Raw genomic sequence first — 17,780 nt, forward strand, 5'->3', positions numbered from 1 at the left:
TAGAAGTGGCGCCAAAAAAAAAATCATTGACTTCAAAAACTGTACTCCAACGGAACTGGATGCGTGCTAATTACCAGCCTGGTCAAGCGTAGGGTACCAGAAACAAACCGGTCAAAAGCATGGGCGATGCCATGTTGTGAAGCTGCCATCGATGTCTATCAAAACATCACTGAAGGTGCCATTCGTCTTGAGTAGAACATGGACTGAGGTTGGTGAAGTGTAGGTACGAGGGGACGAGGCTCCCGGCACGAGGGATGAAGGGGGAAAGGACAGTCTTGGTAGATATTCAAGGTAAGGTCATGAACATGATCATGATTCAGAGTACATTGCTTAATAAATAAATAAAATAGAATAATGCATCAGAAAGACTATTTCAAACATCAACTAAATGCTCTCTTGTACATATACGACACTCTCGGAAAACACCAATATTAAATCATCCCTTGGTCAAAGTACCTGATACCTTGGACACCCAGTGAGTATAGCTGACCACTACTTTCTACTCAAATTTATTTGTAATAAAGTCAACATATTACAAGATTGTGAAAATAATTTTCAAGGTATATCTACATGTACGGTTTCTATGTTTCCAAACAACCCTTTAAACTTAATAAATATAGCCAAAGTTTAGAAGCTTTACCGAATTTTTGTCAAAACCTCGTGTACCCGTGGACTGAGCTAGAGAGGAGCAGCGTGCAATGTGGTAAAACTGAATAGGGAAACGTAAGGGGGGAAAGGTAGGTGGCGGTCATAACTAGAACGGTTTTTTTCTAGGGGAAATAACTCAAACTGGCTACAACTGAGAAAATTGCCTAGTACACGTTTTGAGCCATCTAGATCTTGTTTAGTTCACCCCCAAATCCCAAATTTTTTTTTTGAACGAATTGGCACGGGATAGTGCCTATTGCATTGATAAAGTAGATAGTTACAGATTTTTACATTAGAATTACAGGGTTTCATTTTCCATACTCGATTACTCTCTGGATAAGAATTGCGCTAGTTATCTCGCCCCCGCTAAAATCCATGTGTCTGCTTCCGCCTTGATTTGCGCCTGCAGGGAGGGTGCGGCCATCCCTCGATGTTCAAAAATTCTTCGGTTTCGTTCCTTCCAAATTTCCCAGATGACCAGTAGGCTCATCGAGCAGGTTCCTTTCCGAGGAGCTTCTGTCCTTGTAGTCATATTGATCCACCACTCAAGAGCGGTGGTAGATGGTGGCCATTCCGAAGAAGATTCCCCATCACATCAAACTTTCGGTCGCGCACCGCCCAACAAGATGGCCCGAAACGTGTACTAGGCTTCATCATCAGATTGATCGGCGAACCTGCAAAAGACTCCTCTTAGCTCTTGGGATACATCGGCCTTCCTCCTCTCCCTCCCTTTGCTAGCTTGCCCCACCGACCATGGCTCCCGCTTGCGTCATGCTTGACGAACGTGACGATCCTAAGAAAGTCACAAGATAACTGGAGGGGTTGCCGGCGACACGCACGGCGGAGGAGATCGGTGGCGCCGTCTCGGGCAGGAAGAAGGGAAGAAGAAGATAATGTTGGGGGTAATTTGAGCCCCGTTTGGATCCAGTTGTGGATTTTGAAAATCTAGATTTTAGATGGATTTTCAGAATCTAGATTCTAAGCAAAATCTGGACGGTGTTGTTTGGATCATAGATTCCAAAATCTGATTGTATGGTAGTTTGTTGAATAGATATCAAACCCAAAAGAGTGGACAATGGCAGATTGGATAATTATCTAGAAGGTTGCTGGGCAAAATGGTAAAATATGCATGCAAAATCTGGTAGAATCAACTTTTGAGCAGCTTCTAGGATTCTCAAAATCCAAAATCTAGATTGTAGAATCTGGGTCAGAATCTGTTATGTTTGGAGGGCAATCCAGATTATGGATTTTGGATTTTGAGAATCTGATGTTCTCCAAACGGGGCCTTGGTTAATTGATTCGTTGATGGCCAGCCATTCTGGCGTTCGCAGCACAAGTAGCTGTTACATGGGCTCAGCCTAGTAAGGAAAAGACACGTAGGCCCAATGCTAAACCCACTTAGCTATTCCTATGACGGACCAATACCCATGTCATGACAACGAAGACGTGCGCCTCGTCGCCAGCACCGGTGAGAAAACGTGTGGTGGCGGGCGCATGCCGTCTTTTGTTAAGCCATTGATTAATTGAAGATGGCAGAAGAAAACAATGGCGGGAGCACGATGTCTTTCGTTGAACGAGCGCTTTGGCTGCAAGAAACCGGCGGCGGCGGAAGCAAAGGAAAGGAGGAGCAGCAGAAGCCGAAGGGCCTGGCGGACTAGGTACGCGAGGGCGCACGGTCAGGGACTCAGGGTCGTCAACTCGTCACCGACAACCTCGCTTGTCGACCCTCCGCCTCCGGAGATCACCTTGTCCCTCCATCTGCCGGCCTTTCCCCTGTTAGCTTCTTTAAACTTGTGTTCAGTAGTATGTGTCTGTTAGTCGGTTAGTTTGTTTCACAAAGAGCCCAACTGTCCGGCTTAATTGGAGTTTAAGCACGTCCTGTAATCTCGCCGGCGTGCGCGTCGTGGCGAGTGATGTCCGGGGTCGCACGGCACGAACTGGCGTGTGGGATGGCACACGCAGCTAACAGATCGTGGCGCGCGCATGCAGGGAGGCTAGCCTCTCTTTTCGTTTTTCAGTTTGTAAACGCTAGTATAAATAAAGGCTAAGACAGAAAGCGTCGTGTGCAGTTCGCGACACCAAGTTCCAGAGTTCATCCTCCATTCTTCTTTGAGTGCTGTTTGATCTTGGCCGGAGTGAGTCCGGCTGACATCCCCGCGAGATCGCCGATCAGCTGGCCGGAGGCCGTCCGTGTGAGGAGTGAGGACAAGGACCTCATCGTCCTCTCCACCGGCCCCGAGAGTTACCGTTACGCTTCGTCCGGACCCTACCTGGTCTACGCCGCCGCCGCCGCCGCCCTCTTCTTGGCGCCTCCGTTCGATTCGTTCGAGTTGAGCGAAGCCCCGTCGTCGTCCGTCGCGGCCAAGGGAGCGACGATTTCATCCTGGCCCTTGTGCTATGGTCCCCACCGTACCAGGCAGTACTCTCTGTTCCTGTGGTCCCCTCCCGAAAAGAAGGCAAAGGTTAGCAATGGGTGCGCACGATGCGTGCCTCTCCAGCGATGTGGTTCAGCACCCGTTCATGACGGACGTAGCATTCGCGCTCCAAAGCCGGTGGGCTTGCTGGGTCGACCTCTACTCGAGCATCCTGACCTGCGACTTGCTCTCGCCTGATCTGCAATTCCAATGGAGGCGCTAGCCGGAGGACCATGATGTGTGGTGGATTTCGTTCCGACGAAACGTGTCCGGCCAGATGGACACAGCGCCGTGGCCTGTGTCGATATGGCATGGTCAGGTTCCTCTACATGAGTGGCTACCTCGATGACGAGTTGACGACGTCCCGAGGAACCAGGTCACTGTGCTGGAGATGTCTGGGCTGATGAGTCATGCATTCCTAGCAATTAATTCCAGGGCTGCCAAAGCACCCACCAAGGAGCTAGATGTGGTCTACTTCTTCTTGAGTGACATCGGCTATGTGGTCTACTTCTTCTTGAATCTTGAGTGACATCGGCTATGTGAACGGGCACATTACAACCAAAGGCGAGCATGTGCTTGGCCTGAATTTGATTTGTTTAGTAAGAAGAAGGTCCAGTCATGGAGCAAGTGCCCTCCTGGAAGAAGCCTTCAGCTCTTTCCATCTTTCGTTGCTACTGATGAGTTATGTGCTTGCTGTAACACCTCTAGTGTTTAGGATGATCATCAAATTGGTAAACCGGTTTAAGAAATTCAAAGTTCAATCAAAATTCGGTCAAATTGGTTTGACCTTAACCTGTTCCTCGTCCTAGCTCCCGCACGATGCGCGGCGGCAATCGGCCGGCCGGCGAACTGGGCCAGCGCCACGTGCCGGTTTCCGCAGTGAGCGGGACACGGCCCCGCGCGCGTCAATGTGACACCCGGCATCCTTGCTCCACCTGCCCATCCCTCCGACGTCCGCACCAGTGCCGCCCTCGCTCGCCCGCCTCACTGTCGCGGTGTCCTTGCACCGTACTTGGACCCTGCTCCTAGTCCGCGCCCTCTGGCCGGCAGGGCATGGACGACGTCCTCCGCAAGCTTATCCTTTCCACGTCACCGGCCTCATCTCTTCCTCCTCCTCATTCTTCCCCTTTCTTCTTCCTCCGGCCGGGCCAATCCAGAAGCAGAGCCGAGTCGAGCACCTTTGATCCGCCGCCCAAATTCGCCCCTCTCCCTCCACCAAAATCAAATCGCCGCCAACCGGACCTCCCTCACCTCCCCAGCTCCACCCTCAGCCACTCCTCGCCGCCGTCCATGGCTCCTGCGGTCGGGGGTTGAAGTTTCCCCGTCCGCCGGGTGCCGCCGTCGGCCACCCTCACGTCGACGGCCTAGCTCCGACCACCTCTCCCCAGGCAGACCGTCTTGGTGAGATATGCAAGACGCACTGATGCTCATCTCCCCATCGTCTTCGCTTTTCCGGCGATTTTCCGCGACGGTTCACCGCGTCGCCGCCCTCGTCGCGCCGCCGCTCGCCGCCGGCCATGCTCCTGCCGGCGTCCGTGCACGACAAGAACATGGGTATATGCGCATCGTGTCGTTGATCACCTTGGGCGTGTCGTCTTCGCCGGCCGGCTCACCGCCAGTGAGATATCGCCGGTCAAAGCCGGTGAACTCCAGCTTTGACTCGGTCTTGACCAGCCTGGATTGTTGACGCTTGGCCCACGCATCGGCGACCGTAGAGGAGGGTAGCTGGGTAAAGCTGGGTAGGAAAAAAGTTTGGGGAGGGTGTTGGTTTTGGGGGAAAATGATTAAATAGCCTGTGAACTTGTAAAATGCATAGTAAATCAAAGAAAACTACTGAAAATGTGAAATCACTTTCGTTGAACTTTTTTTGGACTGATTCATACATGAAAAATGATAGATCTGTATAAATGAATCTTTTGGCCTTGGTAAAAATTAGTGTGCGCTTAATACAGTTTTATGTGTATAAATATTTATGTTAATCCAAAAATCATGATAAATTCAAAATAAAGTACTATGGTAGAATATTATTTTATTTCAAGTTTTCATGTCCAAAAACCATAGGATGATGCTTAAATAAATTTATCACCATGTTGACATGATCTTAAATTTATAAATAGTTTATATTTATATAAAATAGTGGTAAATTAATGTAAGATAATTTTTCAGTAGTTTAACCATTATATATCTTTTTCATGACCAGAATGTGTTCACAAGTTAGTGTAATGCATATTCTTTGCTTCTAGCTACATTTACCATAGTGCAAATCAAATGATTATATGTAAATGCTATTAATTTAAATTCTGGAAAATTTACCTGATTTTTTTCTAGTGTTAATAACTCAGTTTAGGTTCTGAGATTTGATAATATTGATCATCTCTAGTTGTCTCATGTTTAAAACATAAGAATTTACTATATGCAAATGTGGATATGCTCATGTGGTAAAATTTATATCTGAGCCTCATCTTTGTAGCATTCCATCTGTTCTTGCATAATTTGTCATATTTTATGTGCGATAAATGGCTGCTCTTTGTTGTATGTGTTATGAGCATCATTTAATGTTGCATCGCATGTGCATTCATGTAGAAAACACAATTGGTGACATGGTATACAAGTTGGTGGCTGAACCACAGGAGGAGCAGGAAGCACTAAGAATCATTTAGTGTTTGTGAAGTGCAGGAGCTTTGTGATCTTACTAAGATACACCATCTGAGCATACTTTCTAAACCTGGTTTGGTCTTTACCTCACTTGCAACACATAAGGTTTGGGGGTTCTCTCTGCCCGAGCCAAAACCGGAAGTTCCAGTTTTCAAGCAGACGTAGTTTTATTCTGTTGCTTAAGGCGTGTGTTTCCTATCTTCGAAAATTTCGGAGATTTCTTTGGAGATTCCGTAATTTGCGGAATCTTCGGAAATACTTCCGGAAAATCTGCAAGTCGCTAATAAACTTGTTTTAAGTGACGATATTTTCAGGACGCCCTCTAGACGACATCAAAGATCCTTTCAATATATAACTTGGAAAACAAATAATAACCACCCCCACCATCACACTTGTTTGTCATCACCAACGGTTCGATAACTGAGGAGCTGCTACAACACCCCCTCGGGTGAAGAGGTGGACCTAGCCAACTTTCTAGTCACGATATCATCATCAAGGATTTTGCGGCGCCACATCCTTGTTGAGATCAACTAGAAGTCGTGCATGCCAAAATCTATCTCCATGATAGCCCCTGTACTCGTGCGGTACTATTGGTGATGCCGCACAACATCTACGCTGTACCTCGTATCATGTTGGAGTGCAAGAACTGTAGAAAGGTATTCACCTCTCTTCCGTAGGTATGGATTAGTATTTGTATAAACAAAGACTTATTGTTAAATTTAAATAAAAATAACAGTATTTAAACACAATTGCTACAAAACTATATGGAAGTATGTGACATGACTTACATTTTTTTTGCAAAATGTGAATTATATTTTGCATGAGATCTATCAAATTATTATAGTAGAAAAAGCGAAAGAGAAATATCAGCAAGCGTGTTGTTCGATGTAAGTGCATATAGAACCATGTGACATTTGAAATTTCTGTTTTCTCATTAATTACTAATTAAAGCTCTTTTCTTTAAATAAGACTTGTGTTGAAATACTTCCTCCATTCTCTTTTGATATCCAAAAATCAGATTTTCACAAATGATAGTCCTATTTGCCATTGATATGAGCCATGACAATAAATTGCATAGATAATGATGAGTCATTGAAACAAACATTGGAGGGCTAATGAGAAAAGGCTGATTTGCATTTATTAGATGATAAGCAGGGTTATTTTTCTTGGTCATTGTATCAAGGTGAAATATCCCTATCAAAAGAGAATATAGGAGTATAAGAATAAGGATATGTACTAGGAAACTCTTTTCTTTAAATAAGACTTGCGTTGAAATATAGGAATAAGGATATGTATTAGAAAATCTATCGAGGTGAACCAGTTGGAGCTTGGAAGTACATGACTAGAGGAGAAAGGTTGCAAGTGTAAACATATGGAAACGAGCCATGTGCATGAATACTTGACTGAGGTATATCTTAATTACATAGAAAATCAGAAAAAAAAGGAGACGAAATGCTACACGGTGGAAAAGCTGAAGACGCAGCAGTTTGAAACTTAGCCTTGTTTGAATGCTTATCACAATCTTGATTTAAGACATTAAGAAGACAAGTCAAAATTTGTCCGTGTCCAAATCAAGGCAACCAAAATGGCATTTGGTTTGCATCCAAGTAAAAAAAAAGTCATGTGCTTACTAGTTTCTAAACCAATCACATCATTGAATTCAGATAAAATTGTTAATATATTTTAGGAATGAGATTATCCATACTAGGTGCCAGAAATGCCATGCCAAGTGAAAACAGAGTTGAACAACAAATTCTCATTATTTTTTTCATTTTATCTTTCCAAGTTTCATGAAATATCATCTAGCACATAACAACAAACATACAATAGAAGATGGAGATATTTAACAAATGCAAGTAAAATTGGCCCATCTTCCTTTATCAAAGAGAAATATTCAATTATGGAAAATAGGAATACCCACACGTGCATGCGAGAGGTTGCCAGTGGGCCTCACCGTCATCTCTTCTTCATCGTCACGTTGTCATATCGTCATTGCTACCACTGCCTCTCTTTGCGGCTCCGTTGACCACTAGCTAGGATTAGGGATTTAGGGGTCAGGGTTGTTGGTGCAGGCTTTCTCTAGCGAGGACTGTGGACATTGAGGGAGATCGGTAGCTAGTAGAGGTGGAGGGTTGTATGCGGGACCGTGAGGCATCGACATGGGCGGTGGAGAACCATTGGTGGGTGCCGGATGCTGTAACTAGATAGGGGTGGGATTGTAACATACCCAGAGGAACCTTGAGTGGCTAATAGCCATCGTAGTCCGTAGACGAAGCTAGCTAGATGGCGGCGGAGTCAAATGACAGTGACGTGCACAGATGCAAGCACAAGGAAGGAGACGGGGTCTTGGACATGGGGCAATATTTATATTTAGTGCTACCCCAAAGAAGACACCCACAAAAGAAACCTTGTTTCCCATGAATTCTACAAAGGTTGAACACCGTTTCAGCCGATGAAGGTATGTATAGGTGAATAGCATGGTATAGATCAGAAATGCTTCATACACTTCCGGCTCACTTCCCTCTCCACAAAGGGGTGAAGCCAGCCGAGAACAATGCCGGTTAGCTCCATTAAAATGATGGGATCAAGCTTAGGGATGAACAACATTTTGTGAAGAACTTAAAAATTATAGAATTTCGCTGGGCTTTAGCTCCGCCTAGAGTCGCAGAGAAGGTATACATTTGTTTGATGAATCAAAACCGCCGAGCTGAATGCTAAATCAGCAGAAAACTAAAACCTGATACACTTGGAGACGTGGAGATACGCAAAGAACTTGGTTCCGATGAGAGTCGGGATTAGCTAGTCTTCTTCCATGAGGGCACTTTGGCTCCACGACCGCACCTTCTTGCTTGGCATGTTCAGCGCAAGCACAAGTCTCTGGGCACAAGCTCCACGACCACACCTTCTCGTCGCGATGTGCCCGTCCACGTTGCACATGTCGCTCGCGAAGAAGTAGACCGTGTTGGCGTTGTTCACGTAGGCTCAGGACGGGGCTTTATGGGCGCGCGGTGTGTGTTGCCCCGGGAACGCCAGGAACGTTTCGTGATCTCGTCGGCTTATCGTAAATGTTGTGATACGCTACACACGGGCTCAGAAAATCCGCGTTGGCTTATAGAGGTTGCGGACGCGGAGCCCGGTCGGCGCCGCGTCGGAGGAGGCGTCGTCCCTCCTCCACTCCTAGCCCCAGCCGGAACCCGGGCGGCGCGCGCGTGCAGTGTCCACGGGGTGGTCCTCGTCGTCGTAGCCAGCCATACATGGAGATGGAGAGGAACCTGACTGCGCCGTGACATGGCGCGGTGCACCGTATACCCCTGCCTCGCCCCGCGCCATCGCAAGGTCATCCATCACGTGGTCCTCCGGCAAGCGCACGGCGGGAAACAGCAGGGCGTCGTCGTCCGTGAGCATGTCGCAGGCCACGATGGCACGATGCCGACCTCAGCCACGATGCCAAACTTGAGGTCGGCTCAGCATGCCCACGGGCCTGGAACGCGAACGCCGTGTGTCCGCCTTAGAACGCGATCTCGATCACCGCGATAGGGAGGCGCGCCGGCCGCCGGGCCACCCTCGACTCAGCATGCCCACCCGGCCCACCGCCCCTGGCCTGTGGCCGTGTGGCGGAAGACTGCGACCACAATAGCAGCGTGTATTGTCTTCTACGGTTAGAAGACAGCACCAGCGCGGCGAGGACCTTCACAGGCGGCGGCCTATCTCGTGTTTCTTAAACCACCGGGAGATAGGGATTTAGTGACTTACCAACCAACCGGACATCTTAAGATTCTTCCTAAGATTAGGAATCGAAGGGGTATCTTTCAAGTTCAGGGTGAATATCTGCTATCCCATCTCTTCTATTAGTTTGAACTCTCCCCCATGGCCGGCGGCGTAGGACGACGGGGCCGCGGCAGAAGATCTCCATGAGACCCTGAACTCGCGCCAGTCGACGGGGGAAGAGAGCGCGTCCGTGGCGGCGGCGTAGGCCACGTAGTGCCCGGGCGAGGCTTAGGAGAGGGACTCTGGGCCTGTGTCGAGGACGAGGAGGGTCTTGTCGACGCTCTACAGCCACCGGAAGCCAGCGAGGCTTGGTGGAGACGGGCATGGGTGTGCTGTCGCCACTCACGTCGTGGAGGGCAGCGCCGGCGCTCTGGCGAGCGCGAGGCACGGAGCAGAGGCGCATAGAACCCCCTCTGCGGGTGGACGGTATTTCATTTGCCGTCCACCCCTTGGGTCCTGACCACCGTCCGATCGGATCCGTGCCGCCCAGATTCGTTTTCCTGCATCGTCGCCGCGATGCCACTGCTAGCTGGAGGACGCCGTCAGCCTCGTCACCGGCGGTGGCAGGGCGCTTCCAATTACGTTGATGCTCGATTGGTTCTGGCGACCTGCCGGTCGGCGTTTGGAGCTGCCGAGGAAGCGGAGCAGCGCCGGCAGACGGTGCTCGGGGTCGAACGCGCGCAGCTGATGGCGAGCTCCAGCTGCCGGCCGGGGCGCGAATGCCTCGTGCGGCCGCGAACAGGGCCTTGTCGGTGTGCTCTCGCCGGTACAGCAGGTTCGTACTGTAGGCCGCCGTCGCCCGTCAGGGCTGCCCGGGCGAGGCTTTGGAGATGGGACTCTGGTGGGCTGTGGGCCTGTGTGTGTGTGTGGAGGACGAGGAGGGTCTCTGTCAACGCTCCTCACGCAGACGCTCGACAGCTGCGACGTCAGAGCGCGCGTCTGCGAGAAGAACGGCTACAATCAGTTTTTTTTTTTTTTTTGTGAGAGAGAGATTACGGCTACAAGCAGTTGCCTTTGCTCGGATCAAGCTGCTGATTCGAGTGGGGCCATGACGTCATTTTTTTTCCAGCGTTACAAGATCAAGCATTCCAGTTCCAGCGGTTCAGAAATCCAAACGTTTGATATTTGGAGGGCTTTGCAATATAATTTGAATGCCGGTTCCCTTTAGAATAGCATTCCTTCCATTCAGCCAACCAACCGTATCTCTTATCCCTAGCTCGGCTTCGTACAAGGATTTAGTCGGGCCTATTCATACACTATCTAAACAAGGAAGTTAGATTCTTGCCAATGAGGATTAAGAGGACGCATCATCTGATCGTCATATATATCATCATCAAAATGAAAACCCGGGACAATACATTACTAGATGTCCATAGTGCAGTACTTGCATTGCCATTCACATACTTAGATAACAGATGATGGGCTGATGGCATCATGACACGGCTTCAGGCCAAGTCCTTTTCTAGCATGCTTAGCCTTCTTAAGTGTTCTTACTGTAGATTCAGACTGGCGTCACGGTCGGAGAGCCATGTAATCGCAGACCTTGTTGAGCTTCTCTTGTGGAAGCTTCTTACAACCAGTGCTCGTGCTACCCTGTCAGCAGATTGGTGTCAGCATTAGGATAATAAGTGACAAGAGGTACTTCAATGTAGCAATAACAAGTAAAAAAGGAGGCTTGTCCAAACAACGGTATCTCCAAACTTTAACATCAAGGGCAACTAAACCGAATGTTAAGACCTGCTGTGACTTGAGTAATCTTATAGACGATATCTGTCACAGAAGGTCACCAAACAATCGGATTCGCAACGATGTCATGTCTGAGCCTCTCAACAGGTACAGAGGTACCCAGTTTATTATTTAGTGGATAGCTACATAAATAATTATGCGTTTAGCTACTTTGTTTGTATAATTTGGGTTGAATTTTAGCCAACTGCGCAACAACCACTTTACCCGGTTAAGGATTGCTGGGATCAAGTCATATTTTCAGAACTCAGCTACATGTCAACGGACACGCAAAAGTGAAGTAAGGCCCACAGAACTGCATAATTCGGAAAATGTAGCACAGTATCATTATTTCATACTGGTTACCAAAAGAATTGGCAATGGCAGAATATGAAGCATAGGCTGGCATATCAAGTAACAGAGTATCAAGAAGTAACTGCTAACTTAATGTATCACAAAAAGGGGATAATGTATTCGGATTACTTCCTAGTTTATTAGCAATAATAGCACAACTGATCTTTTGGTGTGTCAGCGTGAAGGTTCACAATAATGGTTAATGATCAGTGACCAACATAGTCTGATTAAATCTTAGTCCTATAGCCAAGCAGCACATGAAAATATTTGGCCTGTACCATGAGTTCAGCAAAAAGGTTAATGATATGTATTATACTTTAGAACTTATGCAGATATACTGGATTCTCTTTCACACTGTTCACATCAGGTGGGCAAATGCAATGAACAACAAACAAGATTCAATAGAGAATCTATACAGAAGTATAAACACACAAAAGGTCATCGTAGTGGTAGACTAGTAGTGAGCTCAAGTAGAAGAAACTTCAATTTGGTACATGTTTAGATAATAAAAATATTCGTACATAATGTGGATAAAGAGTGGGAAAGTGAGGCGAAGCCATTTCCAAATAGAACACCAAAACATGAAAGCTTTCAGCAATCAGCACACCAATAGCAAACGTAGAAAGGATAGGTTGCAAATAATGTCCAACCTCTTTATGCTTCTATTCACGTCTAACATGCCATTCTTCTTGTTCTTGCTGGACATTCCCAGAAGGCACAGGGATGGGATTCTCATTCGCAATGTGCTGATGCAAACTCCTATCACTGGCAGGTGATCCAGGTTCCTGTTTTAGTCCTGCGATGTCAGGATATCCAGGAGGAACTGAAATTTCTTGAAAAAGCTCCCCTGGCACTTCCTGAGAAAGTTAACCAACAGAAATAGCTCAGCTACCAGACCATACTGTAACAACTACATTGATATATGAATGAAGAAAACACCACGTCGTCTTAGTTGCCATCAACACAGTAATCTGTTGAAGCTTCACTTACCTTCTTACAAATGTCATTATGGTCATTGCCATCCTGCTCGTGAGCAAGTTTGTTTCCAGATGCATCTATGCTAGCATGTTGGTCATCTGATTCTTCACTAGCATCATCATGACTGCTATCATCATCAGAATAGGAGTCCGAGCTAGTATTCTCATCGTCTGATTTGTCTTCACTAGCATCATCAGAAACAATATCATCTACAGAAGTTTCGTCTTCAGTATGGTACTCATCCGAACATTCTTCTAAATCACTGTGATTAGCCTTAGAACTCGCACAACTAGGCTTTTGAGGAGCCTCGGGGATAGTATTTGACAAGGAAGGGATCAAACCAGACAAATCTTTAAGAAAAGAACCGACAAACATAGATAAAAGAGAGTTAGCATTGGTACAGAAGTTATTAACCACTCGACACAATTCATCCTTGACCTGTAAAAGGGCAAAAAGGAAAGGTCAAGTGGGATACTAAATCGTTAAGCCCTCAATTGCTAGGAACACTCTTTTTAGGGGAATTGCTAGGAAGACTTTTTTTAGTCAAGAGAGACTAGCTGAATAGATTAGAAATGGAACAGGAAGTAATCCTAACAAGTAACAAACAAATACAATAGCTAAAATACTGAAATTATGTTAAATCAAATGCACAGAAGTATCACACTCAGTGTTTAATTACTCATCGCTACTAACAAATGCACACTCTTAAAAGGGACTAATTGATTACGTTAAAAATGGAAGAGAAGTAATCATAACACACAAAATAGTTAAAGGATGAAATTATGTTAAACCAAGACGCACAGAAGGAGCACAATCAGCTGCCAGATGAGAAGATACAAATTGCTCAACAGTTAGTCCTCCTCCTATGACTGGAGGAATTTTGAGTCCAGAGTTTATCCAGTGGCTGTTGGCAATAGCTTTTACCTACACATAACAGAAGAATCATGTGACATCACAAAGAATGCACAACCTACTGGGAAATAATAACTTACTTAAAGCTCTATTCAAAGATTACTCACTGGAAGGTTGCCATAGACACCATCATCTTGAGATATCGTGTCCATGTTCACAACTTTTTCGATAACCTTAGTAGTCCACACTCTAGTCCTAGGAATAGAAGATGGGACACGATAGGATCCAGTATCAAGATGATCAAGATAATGAACCTACGTGAAGCATTGGTATTGTTGAACCAACACATGCACTGGAACAGAAAATAAACACAGAAAATTGATGAAGCAAAAATACTTACAGCAAGAAAAAACATGCATCCACAAATAGTTAATCTGTGTTTGTATCTCTTGATCGAAGAAACAAGTTGCTTTAACACAAAATCACACCAATCAAGCTGTGCCACTGAACTTATATCAACCAAGGAAGGAAAACAACGTGGACTGATGCGACAACTGGTTGTGGGGCAAAGGAAACATGACATAGCAAGTAAAAGAAATGTCCTTAAGAAACGATCATCCGCCTTCCTCATTTCGGAAAGTTGCTCACCAATACTTGTAATTCTAGCTGGTAGACCATCAGAATAATAGTCCTGTTTCATCAAGGCAGTACTTTGCGCATCCATTTCATACTTAACCTTCCTGTTCCCATAAGGAATGCCTAGAATGAGTTGGACGCTCTTGGCTGTAACAGGAATGACAGTGCCATTGCTGAACACTAGCTCGGAAGTTGCGCAATTAAAGTGTTTTGCAAGCCAGTGATAAAGAAGATGAGGTGGGTTCTTTCGACATTTCAAGTTTAGCAGACCACCAAAACCATTCCTTCTAATAAGATCACATTGCTCCAGAGTAAAATTCTTTGCAGTTTGTATAAGATTTGAAGGGTTACAACGACTAATCCAGAACTGCAGAAAAATCAAACAAAAGAACAACAGTTTATAAGAGATGTGATTATGGAAAATAGCACAGCGAAGAAGTGTACTTCATGCAAGATAGATAACCAAATATAAAGTAAAAAATTTGGCAAATGACAACAAAAAAATGGTCCAGGCAAACCATCATTTGAAAAGAACAGCAATGAAACGAACATTGCTTATAGGACATGAACCAGCTGAAAAAGTATTCAGGTGTTTTCATGGACTAGAAATTGTACTAACAAAACTGTAAATTTTACACAGGTGAAGCAGACTGCAACACTGTTAAAAAACAGCTACAATGCCCATCATTTAATGAAGCATGCTTTATCTCACTTTGCATGTTTTTGGTTTTCAGTTGCCTGGGCAAGTTCTAGGCATGGTTACTGAAAAAAGAACCGAACTGAATTGCAAGTGCCCCTTGCCTATACAGTCATGACCAACTATCAAAACTGAAATGAAAATTGCTGTTAAAGTTCCAAAAGATACTTTAGGCATCTATATGGAATCTTTCTTTTCTAAGCTCTGACTAGTGTTCATGAAGCGGTTACAAGGTCAACCTTTTCCCCTAAGAAATTGAGCCCGCGCCATCTGTAAAGGCTATAAGCAAGTATGGAATGACCTTTTAATAACCACTGCCATCACAGCAGTTAGAACTTAGAACATGGTGTTCTCAACAGGAAATAATAGCAAAACATCAGAAACAACGACTATAGGCAAATCAAGGCCATGTTGGGATAAGAATACCCCTTTGCCGCCTGAACACTTCTGTTTCTTTCCGGAACCAGATCCATGGGGAGGTGGTGAATAACTTCGATGCCTTCTATTATCCATAGCCTGATAACCAAAACAGAATAATAACTGGTCATAAAAGGCCCAAGTTCTATAAAAAATAGTTGCTACATGACACATGCAAATCAATACTGGGGGTCCCTCGCCTGATCCATTTATCGCTCACAGCCTGATCGACTACGCGAGCTCATTTCGCGGACAGAAACCACGGAGGAGGTCCGTCGCCAAAGGAGGGAGCTCGCATTTCCCGAAATAAGATGGGGAGGGGAATGCAGCTTACTCACCTGCTCTCAGCGCACCGCGTTTCACCGCGGCTGAGTTCGAGGCCTCGAGAGGGTGGCGACGGCGGCGACCGAAGTACCGAACTGGGCTCAGGGGGTGCGGTTTTGCGGGTGGGAGTGGGATTGGGATTGGATGAGTGAGGCGTCAGGCGAGGTGCGGGTTCTTGTGGGTTGGGGGACTTGGGGGCAATGGCGAGTGTTTTTGGCTGGTGGAAAGGACGCCATTGCAGGTGAGAGTGAGCAGCTTTCTCCTCCTCGGTAGTCGCGATGCTCCGCCCGTGGGCGGTGACATCTGGAGGCGTGGAGCTCTCTGCATCAGGGGCTCAGCCGCTCAGGAACGTCCACCTCGATTTGAGCAACACGGGATCAAAGTTTGACAAAGTTCGTGAACTTTGTCATCTTGTTAAGTTGCATAGCCGCTAGTTTTTTTCTTGTCCGTGCAATTATATTTTTACTGTTTTTTTAAGTTTTATGAGTTTGCCCTCTACTATTTATAAGTTAAATTTTGTCTTATGGTTTTTGTGTATTTATCCTTGTTTTGGCTGTTGACTAAGGGTAAAATTGTATTGACTTGTAAATAGTTAAATGTAAAATCACAAAAATAATGGCAAAATCACAATTACACCTAAAATTAGATGAAAGAACACAAATACCCTTTTATTGTATTAAGATTTCACTTGTATTGGTTCACGAGATGGAATTGCACATAAATTTTATTATAACATAAGTAAAAAGATGCAGATGAGTCAGCCTAATAGAGTGTGATCATGTGTTTCAGACTATATGAACCATGCCACCATGGTACACAGAAGTTTATAAGAACATGTCATTTGAAAAGACATTTTTTTCTCAAATCGACAAACTACGTTTTGCGTAACCCGAAAACAAACATGCACTGTGTTTGATGGAAAAATAAGTTAGGTCACTTGGCCCCGTTTGGATCCCTTCATTTTAAAGGAATTGGAATCTATTTAATGGAGTAGGCTAATTTATCTTGGAATGTGAGATTTCACAACTTTTCAAAGTTTAGATATAAGCCTATGTTAAATTCATAGGGTGGGAGATGGAAATTGGTTCTATAGATTATGATTATTAGAATGGAATTCAATTCTTATAGCACGCTCTTCGACTCGCTTCCATATAGCAGAAATGCAGCACATAACTATCTCTCTCATATGGCCAACAATAATATGCAAATATATTCCACATATAATTATATTAGCTTAATTAATTTGTGTCTAAATTATAATTATTAGAATGGAATTCAATTCCAAGGATCCAAACATGCCTTAGCGAAATCTATCAATCTATGTCATTTTCGGCTAGCATGGATACTTATATTTATGATTAATTATTTTACGTTATTGTCGTTAATTTAAGATCCATTCGCCCAGTCAAACACATATATCATCGAGAGCAAGATTTTACATTAAATCCTCATATTCCACATTTTATCAATGGTGAAACACGAAACATGCCGCTTTAGACATTCAATTTGAGAAAGGGAGGAAGCACAAAAACTACCCATATGCCATTTGAAGCTCGGGATTCCTTGCATAAATCATTTTGCTGCCAGTGCTCGCACTCTACTCATTTTGTTGCCAATGCTTTAACTAATTGAACCTATTTTCATAAATTTGGAATCGCTGACTTAGTTTTTATTGAATTTAGATACTTCTATACAAGCGTAATCCTAAGTCCTAACACCTTTTGAGTTTTGTCTAAAAGAATTTTTTATGAGAACTTAAATGCTGTCTCGCCGAGTTTTACTATCTGCAAAAGAATATTTTCACTACAACACGGTGAATAAGTCTAATCTAAGTACTTGAATACATATCTTTAAAGCTATCTTAGCCTAACATGGCTATGTATAGGCAAAAGCAAACGAAATCGGCCAAGCATGTCAGCATGTGTCCGATTGAGTGTTTTTTTTTCAGCAAAAGTAAGTTGAAAGGTGGGCATTTTCTTTAATGCGATATGTGTGGAGACATTCCCATCATTTCAAAATATAGATCGTTTTAGCTTTTCTATATACATAGACTTTGTTGTATATACTTAGACATAACCCTATACTTAGACATAACCCTATACTTAGATGCATAGTAAAATTTATGTATCTACAAAAGAAAAAAGGACTCACATTTTGGAATGGATGGAGTAGCTTGTGTCTTGGCGATAAAAAGACTATCCAATGACTTTAATAACAAATATTCTTTATCTCTTCCTGAACGTGTTGAGGTCTAGTCATGAAATGTCAAAAAGATTTTTCGATGGTGTAAAAATATAATAAAATCTAGTTGCGCG

At 44.7% G+C, this 17,780-nt stretch overlaps 1 protein-coding gene across 2 annotated transcripts; it reads right to left on the reverse strand.

The window, feature by feature from the left end:
• Positions 1 to 10,648: 10,648 nt before the first annotated feature.
• On the reverse strand, positions 10,649 to 15,834 carry LOC101777713. 2 transcript variants are annotated; one of them, XM_004985150.3, is made up of 8 exons: positions 15,480 to 15,834; positions 15,151 to 15,240; positions 13,792 to 14,394; positions 13,559 to 13,705; positions 13,341 to 13,463; positions 12,552 to 12,977; positions 12,212 to 12,418; positions 10,649 to 11,078 (listed from the first exon to the last, which is right to left on the reverse strand). In XM_004985150.3, exons 2-7 carry the CDS (start codon positions 15,235 to 15,237, stop codon positions 12,224 to 12,226), a joined length of 1,581 nt encoding a protein of 526 aa, XP_004985207.1. In that variant the 5' UTR covers positions 15,238 to 15,240; positions 15,480 to 15,834; the 3' UTR covers positions 10,649 to 11,078; positions 12,212 to 12,223. The 2 variants fall into 2 exon arrangements, with proteins under 2 accessions (XP_004985207.1, XP_004985208.1); XM_004985151.4 differs by lacking the exons at positions 15,151 to 15,240; positions 15,480 to 15,834 and having other exon boundaries at positions 13,559 to 13,646; positions 13,792 to 13,928.
• Between the last annotated feature and the right edge of the window lie 1,946 nt (positions 15,835 to 17,780).

The sequence above is a fragment of the Setaria italica genome, chromosome IX (assembly GCF_000263155.2).
Source record: "Setaria italica strain Yugu1 chromosome IX, Setaria_italica_v2.0, whole genome shotgun sequence".
NCBI classification, from domain to species: domain Eukaryota; kingdom Viridiplantae; phylum Streptophyta; class Magnoliopsida; order Poales; family Poaceae; genus Setaria; species Setaria italica.

Excerpts from the sequence above, each read along its gene's own strand:
- LOC101777713 (XM_004985150.3), bottom strand. The coding sequence starts at position 15,237 with ATGGATAATAGAAGGCATCGAAGTTATTCACCACCTCCCCATGGATCT. Across the intron at positions 14,395-15,150 it reads AGTGTTCAGGCGGCAAAGGG|TTCTGGATTAGTCGTTGTAA; the intron begins GTATTCTTATCC and ends ATTTTTCTGCAG. Across the intron at positions 13,706-13,791 it reads GATGCATGTTTTTTCTTGCT|GTTCATTATCTTGATCATCT; the intron begins GTAAGTATTTTT and ends TGCTTCACGTAG.